Source organism: Uranotaenia lowii, chromosome 3 (genome assembly GCF_029784155.1).
Source record: "Uranotaenia lowii strain MFRU-FL chromosome 3, ASM2978415v1, whole genome shotgun sequence".
Taxonomy (NCBI): Eukaryota; Metazoa; Arthropoda; class Insecta; order Diptera; family Culicidae; genus Uranotaenia; species Uranotaenia lowii.
In genome coordinates, this window is record NC_073693.1 from 64740277 (window position 1) to 64750158 (window position 9882).

General features: G+C 30.2%; 1 protein-coding gene across 1 annotated transcript in view; it reads right to left on the minus strand.

Moving 5' to 3' along the window:
- The window catches only part of LOC129754776 (all trans-polyprenyl-diphosphate synthase PDSS2-like), a 44248-nt gene extending 40302 nt beyond the window's left edge, over window positions 1-3946 (minus strand). Inside the window, exon 1 of the mRNA XM_055751012.1 lies at window positions 3485-3946. Within this exon, the coding sequence (XP_055606987.1) occupies window positions 3485-3915 (431 nt within the window). The 5' untranslated portion in view covers window positions 3916-3946. The remainder of the gene's footprint in view (window positions 1-3484) is intronic.
- Between the last annotated feature and the right edge of the window lie 5936 nt (window positions 3947-9882).

Sequence of the window (9882 nt, forward strand, 5' to 3'; positions counted from 1 at the left end):
TTTTTGTCATTTTTGTCAATTTTGACATTTTTGTCATTTTTGTCATTTTTGTCATTTTTGTCATTTTTGTCATTTTTGTCATTTTATTCATTTTTGTCATTTTTGTCATTTTTGTCATTTTTGTCATTTTTGTCATTTTTGTCATTTTTGTCATTTTTTGTCATTTTTGTCATTTTGTCATTTTTGTCATTTTTGTCATTTTTTGTCATTTTTGTCATTTTTGTCATTTTTGTCATTTTTGTCATTTTTGTCATTTTTGTCATTTTTGTCATTTTGTCATTTTTGTCATTTTTGTCATTTTTGTCATTTTTGTCATTTTTGTCATTTTTGTCATTTTTGTCATTTTTGTCATTTTTGTCATTTTTGTCATTTTTGTCATTTTGTCATTTTGTCATTTTTGTCATTTTTGTCATTTTGTCATTTTTGTCATTTTTGTCATTTTTGTCATTTTTGTCATTTTGTCATTTTTGTCATTTTTGTCATTTTTGTCATTTTTGTCATTTTTGTCATTTTTGTCATTTTTGTCATTTTTGTTCATTTTTGTCATTTTTGTCATTTTTGTCATTTTTGTCATTTTTGTCATTTTTGTCATTTTTGTCATTTTTGTCATTTTTGTCATTTTTGGCATTTTTGTCATTTTTGTCATTTTTGTCATTTTTGTCATTTTTGTCATTTTTGTCATTTTTGTCATTTTTGTCATTTTTTGTCATTTTTTGTCATTTTTGTCATTTTTGTCATTTTTGTCATTTTTGTCATTTTTGTCATTTTTGTCATTTTTGTCATTTTTGTCATTTTTGTCATTTTTGTCATTTTTGTCATTTTTGTCATTTTTGTCATTTTTGTCATTTTTGTCATTTTTGTCATTTTTGTCATTTTTGTCATTTTTGTCATTTTTGTCATTTTCGTCATTTTTGTCATTTTTGTCATTTTTGTCATTTTTGTTATTTTGACATTTTTGTCATTTTTGTCATTTTATTCATTTTTGTCATTTTTGTCATTTTTGTCATTTTTGTCATTTTTGTCATTTTTGTCATTTTTGTCATTTTTGTCATTTTTGTCATTTTTGTCATTTTTGTCATTTTTGTCATTTTTGTCATTTTTGTCATTTTTGTCATTTTTGTCATTTTTGTCATTTTTGTCATTTTTGTCATTTTTGTCATTTTTGTCATTTTTGTCATTTTTGTCATTTTTGTCATTTTTGTCATTTTTGTCATTTTTGTCATTTTTGGCATTTTTGTCATTTTTGTCATTTTTGTCATTTTTGTCATTTTTGTCATTTTTGTCATTTTTGTCATTTTTGTCATTTTTGTCATTTTTGTCATTTTTGTCATTTTTGTCATTTTTGTCATTTTTGTCATTTTTGTCATTTTTGTCATTTTTGTCATTTTTGTCATTTTTGTCATTTTTGTCATTTTTGTCATTTTTGTCATTTTTGTCATTTTTGTCATTTTTGTCATTTTTGTCATTTTTGTCATTTTTGTCATTTTTGTCATTTTTGTCATTTTTGTCATTTTTGTCATTTTTGTCATTTTTGTCATTTTTGTCATTTTTGTCATTTTTGTCATTTTTGTCATTTTTGTCATTTTTGTCATTTTTGTCATTTTTGTCATTTTTGTCATTTTTGTCATTTTTGTCATTTTTGTCATTTTTGTCATGTTTGTCATTTTTGTCGTTTTTGTCATTTTTGTCATTTTTGTCATTTTTGTCATTTTTGTCATTTTTGTCAATTTTGTCAAAATTGTCAAAATTGTCAAAATTGTCAAAATTGTCAAAATTGTCAAAATTGTCAAAATTGTCAAAATTGTCAAAATTGTCAAAATCGTCAAAATTGTCAAAATTGTCAAAATTGTCAACATTGTCAAAATTGTCAAAATTGTCAAAATTGTCAAAATTGTCAAAATTGTCCAAATTGTCAAAATTGTCAAAATTGTCAAAATTGTCAAAATTGTCAAAATTGTCAAAATTGTCAAAATTGTCAAAATTGTCAAAATTGTCAAAATTGTCAAAATTGTCAAAATTGTCAAAATTGTCAAAATTGTCAAAATTGTCAAAATTGTCAAAATTGTCAAAATTGTCAAAATTGTCAAAATTGTCAAAATTGTCAAAATTGTCAAAATTGTCAAAATTGTCAAAATTGTCAAATTGTCAAAAATTGTCAAAATTGTCAAAATTGTCAAAATTGTCAAAATGTCAAAATTGTCAAAATTGTCAAAATTGTCAAAATTGTCAAAATTGTCAAAATTGTCAAAATTGTCATAAATTGTCAAAATTGTCAAAATTGTCAAAATTGTCAAAATTGTCAAAATTGTCAAAATTGTCAAAATTATCAAAATTGTCAAAATTGTCAAAATTGTCAAAATTGTCAAAATTGTCAAATTGTCAAAATTGTCAAAATTGTCAAAATTGTCAAAATTGTCAAATTGTCAAAATTGTCAAAATTGTCAAAATTGTCAAAATTGTCAAAATTGTCAAAATTGTCAAAATTGTCAAAATTGTCAAAATTGTCAAAATTGTCAAAATTGTCAAAAATTGTCAAAATCTGTCAAAATTGTCAAAATTGTCAAAATTGTCAAAATTGGAAAAAATGTAGAAAATTGTCAAAATTGGCAAAGATTGTAAAAATTTTAAAAATTTAAAAAATGGTAAAAATTGTCAAAATTTTCAAATTTTCAAAATTGTCAAAATTGTCAAAACTGTCAAAATTATCAAAAATTGTCAAAATTATCAAAATTGTCAAAATTATCAAAATTGTCAAAATTTTTGAAATGTCAATATTGTGAAAATTGTCAAAATTGTCAAAATTTTCAGATTTTTTATAATTGTCTTAATTTTCCAAAATTGACAAAATTGTCAAATTGTTAGTATTGTGTCTGCACTAATTTTATAAACTTTCACTTAAGTTTTCATTCCTTCCTTTTTCTGTGACTTTCATTTTCTGAAGCCTTCGATGTAGCACGAGACGTTCTTCTCAATTAATTTCATAACAAACAGGTCCAGGTTCACACGCTGAAACCACTCGAAAAGCTCACAAAACAAATAACGGCAACCCGAAACCAATTGCACGCACTTGCCTTTCGAAAAAATAAACGAAAAAATGTCCATGTGCAAACAGTCCATAACCGTCGTTGTGTTTATAGGTAGGTACACAACAACGGGTCTTGAAAAGGTTTCACTCGTCTTTCGTGAAATGACCTCACGCCTCTTTATCTTTGCTGTGGTGATGCTGATGAGGCTGATGATGATGCTGATGATGCCACAAAGTTTTGCCAAAGTCACTTGGGCTTTTATGTTGTGCGACCTCATTGGATCTCGTAACGTAACCACTAGGCACTGAACACTTCCCATCTTCTCGCATTGATTTGTGAAAGAAGACCCCCACGCTCACGCTTGATTCACCTTAATTTATTCATGCATAGGCACATAAGTATGTAGGTGGTCTAGAGGAGGACACCCCATTGATCTACCATCACCTCAAAATACTCACTTGGCCGATTTGAGCAACGGATGATTGCTGCCGATCAGTTTACGCAAATGAAGCGCTACATTGGCAATTTCATCGCTAAGTAGGAATCGCAGATTCAAAAACGACGTTGGATAACCAACGATTTGTTCTGCCTCACTAACGGCACGGTTCCAATCGTGCCGGGGAACCTGGGGCGCCTTGGCCGTGGCCAGTTTTTCACCCGCCCGTGAACTGGCACTAATCGATCGTGACGGATTGAGCCGGCCTCCACCGCAAGCCGTAGAATTCCACCGCCGTGGTTGGCGGTCAGCAGTCGATCCTCCTAGAAGCTTCACTGCAACTGGATGCTGGCCAACTTTAGTCCTACCGACAACGCCGATACCGATACCGAAATCGATTCCGATGCTGCTCCTGAGGAGAGCTCGCGGGACAACCATCCTGCTGAGGGCCATGATGCTGACTGTTGGTATCCGAATTTCCGATCATCGTCGTCGTCCGTCCATCGCGCATTGGAACCACAACAAACCCCCATCAACTTATTTGCTGGAGGACTATCCATACCACCATGAGTACCGAATATATTCATTCAAACCAATCCATTACCTTACCAACTTACTTGGCCCGCTCAGCCAGCTCAGCTTATTTGGTAATGCCGTCTCGTCCGTCCGTCGTTTAGCTGGTAAATATACTTAACAGTATATACAGTATATACAGGCTACAGTGTTTCTCAATCCGCAACGACGTCCCTGGCTATCCTCACAGCTAGTACTGTCAGGGCCTTCGAAATTACACTCAGATTCAGCTTTCCTTTTGTAATTTGAAGTGAAAATAGAGAGATCAAGTTAACTACAAAATCATTGAAAGTTTTCCGCACAAAACCTGATAGGTTTTGTAAGCTTAAGTTTATATTAATTATCTACACCAGGGTGTACCAAAATATCGACACGTCCATGGGTAGGGGGTTTCAAATTTCAAATTTTGTTAGATACTATACCAAAAAAGGACAATAAAAACATGGAGTTTCAAGTTTTATTGTAAACATTGAAAAAACAAAGCAAATACTAATTAAGATTACATTGCGCTAAAATTATTCTTGAAAGTTGCTACTGTGAATCATGATGGATTGGAAAAAGATCTATTATATAAAATTCTCTTGTAACGGTGTTTGTAGTACTACTCCTTCAAAACGACCCAACCGATTGTAATGAAATTATTTTTAGAATATTGTGTAGGCATGCGAATCGGTTTATATCGAATAAAAATAACCCAAAGTCACATCAATTGTCCGTAATAATCAAATTTGTAATAATTTGAATCAAATAAAAGTCATGGCTTCCATTTTTTCGAGATTTTTTTTTCCTTTGGGCGGTTTGTTTTGCGTCTCCAAGGTCGAGACGTCGCGAGTGAACGTCGTGAGAGAATAGTAACCATGGCATAGCATACTGATTAGTGGGAACATTTGGGCGCATATTTTTCAACCAAGCATACTGTCAATGCACGTGGTGGCGCTATGAAGCCTAAATGTGATTTTTTTTTTTTCTTTTTGATTCCAAGCCCATTTGAACAGCAAAAATAAATGAATGGAGCCTAGATGTGACCCAGATTGATAATTTGCCGATCGGATCAAAACCATTTCAACGATTTAAAAAAAAAAATAAAACCATTTTAAGGTCGTGTTTACTTAAGGAGGTATTGTTGTCTAGAAAATATGATTTTAGTACCGATGCTTATGAAATAATTGTACGACTCTTTGCGGACGTTAAAAAAAGGAAAGTAGGAAGATTTACATACAATTTTATAATCCAATATGCCTAGAAACTGCTTAAGTGAAATGTATCAAGCGCCTTTAAATTTACAGAACAACAACAAAATCCGATGAAAATGGACAGACACATGAACTGAACAAGAGCCTGTCCTTAAAAATGGATTATATAGGATTGATGTTTATTGAAAGGCCGAATACCTACAACTTTTTTGATTTTTTTGCAAGCATAAGTGAAAGTTATCAATAAAATGAGAAAAAAAATCAGTTAAAAGGTACACTAGAGCAAGTGGAAACGTTCAAAATGTACAAAAAATGTATTAATTATTTCTTCATTTATAAATGGTTGGGCCCAAATAAACTATCTGACTCAATAAACTTAAATTTTATTTTTAAATCGTTCATTAAACGATTTTACTGTAAAGTTGTTTGTGATTGATATTCCAGAAGCATATTTTTTTTGATAGCAGAAGCAAAATTTTTTTGATAAGTTTTTAAGGTTTTGAAGGTGTTGAAAATAATACTAACTCCTGTCATTCACACGGTGAAGCAAGTGGGAAAACGCCTTTTAGCCATGAAACTTCTACCTCTTAAAAATTTTCTCTCCAAAATGGTCAGAAAGGGTGTCCCAAGTGTTGAACCTGAGGCGGATATTCAAAATTATCAAATGTCTTTGTAAATGAAGGGCTTATATATAAAACTATTCAGTGAAATTAAAGTACCAAGCATTATTATATTCTGGAGAAAAACTGCAAATATATCAATGAAAGTTGATAAAAAAGACAAACAGGAACAAGTACATATCAAATTCATTTTTAAGTCTTTACACTGACGCATCTGAAAAAGAGCAATGTGTTTTCACTTGCATCAATAAATGGGACAAAGATATTTCTTTTTGATAGAATATGAAAGTTGAACTGTGATGACATTCGTTTGCACTTGCCCTGATGTTTCTTTATTGAAAATTACAATTTATAATTAAAAAAAACACTTAATTTTTTTTAAGGTTTCGAGGTATGAAAATAGAATGAACTCATGAAATCATCGTAGCTTTAACAGATAAGTTCTTTTCAATCTATTTTATTTTTTAAAACCTGTATTCCAATGAAAGGTTATAGAATCTTGAAAATATCACATAATCTTAAATCAAATTGCAGATCACCGTCAACATTGTTCAGGAAAAAAACACCCCAATGGTTCAGTTAGAATCTTTAAAAACAATGGGTTGAATTGGCAGATATGTTCTTTAGGATGAAAAAGAGAATAAAAATGCTGTAATTCGGTTGAACAACAAAAAATCTAAACATATTTTTTCCTCCTTTCAAAACCAATCGTTTTCTTGATTAATTGGGTTAATGTTCAAAGGAATTTAATTTGTATATTTTGTTCGAACTAATTTAAATAACGGTGAACTTTTTTCGGACATGATTTTGATGAAAATATAGATTTTTATTACAACTGCTTCGAAGGGTGAGGATAGTGAACAAAAAGCTGCTTAAAATGGTGAGTTAAGAATCTTCTCTAATGTTTTTTATTTCCATTTTTTTATACCATCCAAAGCTACTCGGGAGCTGAAAGTGCTGTGTTAGGCAGAATATTGGGCAAACACTCCAAAAATAGTCCCGATATTCAAAATTTTTTTTTCCATAAAGTTTCATATGCCATAAATAAGCAAAGCAAAGCGGAGTAAATCAACTAAATGTTATTCAATAAATGAAACATAGATATTATCAACATATATGTAGTCATTTATGCAACAAGTTACAAAGAGTGGATTTTTTTAGCATGAGGTTTGCCAAGTTTGATGGATACGTTGAGTCCTGAAAAAATCGATTTCGCAACGGGAAGCTGTTACCTGCTACCATTTGGCAATATTCAAAGCATCCGAATCAAAGAACAGTAAATAAAAAGTATTCACGTAAGATGCATACATATATGATTTATTGAAGGTAATTTTTTGATAATTTATATAAAGAGCCGTAGAATTGAGTTGAAATTCTTAGGTTTGATTCCGCTAGAAATAAGCGGGACAATTTGAGTAAACGAAAAGTAGGGATATGTAAAAAAACTAAGACATGTTCACGAAAGCGAGACGATTAACAACTCAACCTTGGATGCTTTTTTAAGTTAAACAGCGAAGAAAAAATGGAAAATCGACGCCAAGTTTAACATGGTAAGACAAAGTTTACCGGGTCTGCTAGTTATAATAATAAAAATTAGCGATTCTCTTTGAAATTATCAAGCGAAGTTATAGTTTCAAATTTCAAGATACTTAGTTTTATCTGATTCAAAACTTAGATTTATATTCTTTCAAGAGGATGATGTTTCAGAAAACAAAAAAATTAATTGGATGATTAATGGAATTTCGGTGAAATGAACCTTCTAATAGGAATCAAATGATAGTAATGAAAATTATAGATGGATAGATTAGATGAGCAAGCATGAAAGGTGTTGAAAATGAGTCAACGGACATCGGCTCATTATGCAAATGACTTACCAACAGAGCCATATCACAATACGACTGAGTCGATTTGGGGTCATTTTTTAATTTCTCAAACCCTGGGGTCTTAAAAGCTTCGTTCCTGTCCAAAACTTATCCATGATTTTTGGCAGAATTTTTAAGTAACGTTTACATGAGTAAATTTGAACTTTTAGGTTTGTATGGGAAAATTGAATATTTTGTACTGGAAAATCAACATCATTTTTGTTTCTTCGGTGGAACCGAGCCTGCTTATGGTTTTTGTGCCAATTTATAAATTCCTTCAAGGAAATTTTCCGCTGAACAACTTTTTTGAATATCAAAACTTCGTATCTTTCTAGACAAAAGAGTTATTAGCTGTTCAACAGGTGTATGTCTTTTTGGATTGATAAACCATGAATTCAATTAACACCACTGCTTGTGCCCCACGAAGTATGGCATGAAAAGTGGTCTTGCAATTCTTCGATAGGCACCCAGCAGTGGTGTCAATTGAATTCATGGTTTATCGATGCCAAAAGACATACACCTGTTAAAGAGCTAATAACTTTTTTGTCTAAAAAGATACGAAGTTATGATATTCGACAAAATTGTTCAGCGGATAATTTCCTGTAAGAAATTTATAAATTGGCACAAAAACCATAAGCAGGCTCGGTTCCACCGAAGAAACAAAAATGATGTTGATTTTCCAGTACAAAATATTCAACTTTCCCATACAAACCTAAAAGTTCAAATTTACTCATGTAAACGTTACTTAAAAATTCTGCCAAAAATCATGGATGAGTTTTGGACCAGAACGAAGCTTTTAAGACCCCAGGGTTTGAGAAATTCAAAAATGACCCCAAATCGACTCAGTCACAAGCCCATTTCAAGATTTTTTTTTCTTTATTCACGACACTTTTATTGCAAATGAAAATTTGTTCCCTTTTATTTATTTATTTAGTTATTTATTTATTTGATAATTTTTTTTTCTTTGAGGAAGAATTGATTAAAATGCTTCTTATAGAATTATACTCTTTTCAATATTCACATTTCTTCTAACTTTCTATTTGACAAGAATTTTCATAATGTTGAAATGTTCTTAGTTATGTTCTTTTAACTAATATTCACCGGTAAGGACGACAAATTAAATTAACAAACAAAATCACAGTGATTAAACTTTTCATAAATCAAAATATAATATAAAGATGAAAAAAAAATTGTTTTCAACATTTGAAAAAGATTTGTTCTAATAAAAACGTCTTGCTTATGATTTAATGATTGATTTAGTGGATTTTGGTGCGCTGAACTCGAATTTTCAACTAGAGTTTGTTTATCACCTCACGTTTTGATGATATGGAGTTTTAAAATGAATCAGTTTTAAGTGAAATCAATCATTGATAACTGGTGAACTTACAAGTTAACATGAAAAAAACTGATTCTGAATTTATTTATTATAATTTATTCAATTAAGGAACAATACTTTTATGATGATGCATGATCTAAAAAAATTACAATTTTTAATAATTCGAATAGACAAATATTTCAGACATTACTAAAGAAAGTTTGTAAAATCAAAGATTTTATTTCATTAAAAAAAATTGCTGAAGTCTGGAAAACGATTTGGATTCTGCTTTGAGAGGTTAAATTCATGATTATAATTTTAATGGCATGTTCGGCGGAATGAAAAACTAGAGAGAATTTTATTTTATAGAAATTTGAAAGAAAGGTGGATAGACAGGCATTATTAAAATTCAGTGTAGTCATTACATCTTTAAACATTTTTAAAAGTCTAATATTTTACAGAATTGGGAACAGTAAACAAACAGAAAACTTCAATATTTTTTTTTTTACTGAAGAATTTCTTGCGTTCTTGGGGAAAGAAATGTGATATGAACCCTTATTTCGAGTTTTAATTGTAATGTTCAAAAGTTTTGTCAGAAAAGTGCAGAAGAAAAAATTAGGGCATCAAAAAAAATCAAAATTAGCTCTTCATTTCTTTTCATATAAAAAAATATAAATTCTGTAGCCATGTGAATCTATAAATACCCTTTTGAACGTGGAGTTGAACATTTAGATAAAAAACAGAAGCTGAAATTGGGTTCTTGAAAAAATATTTCATATCAGCATAAAATTTGTAATGATTCAAACGATTTATTTTATCTAAGTGATAAATCATCAAAGTAATGGATGAACTTAATA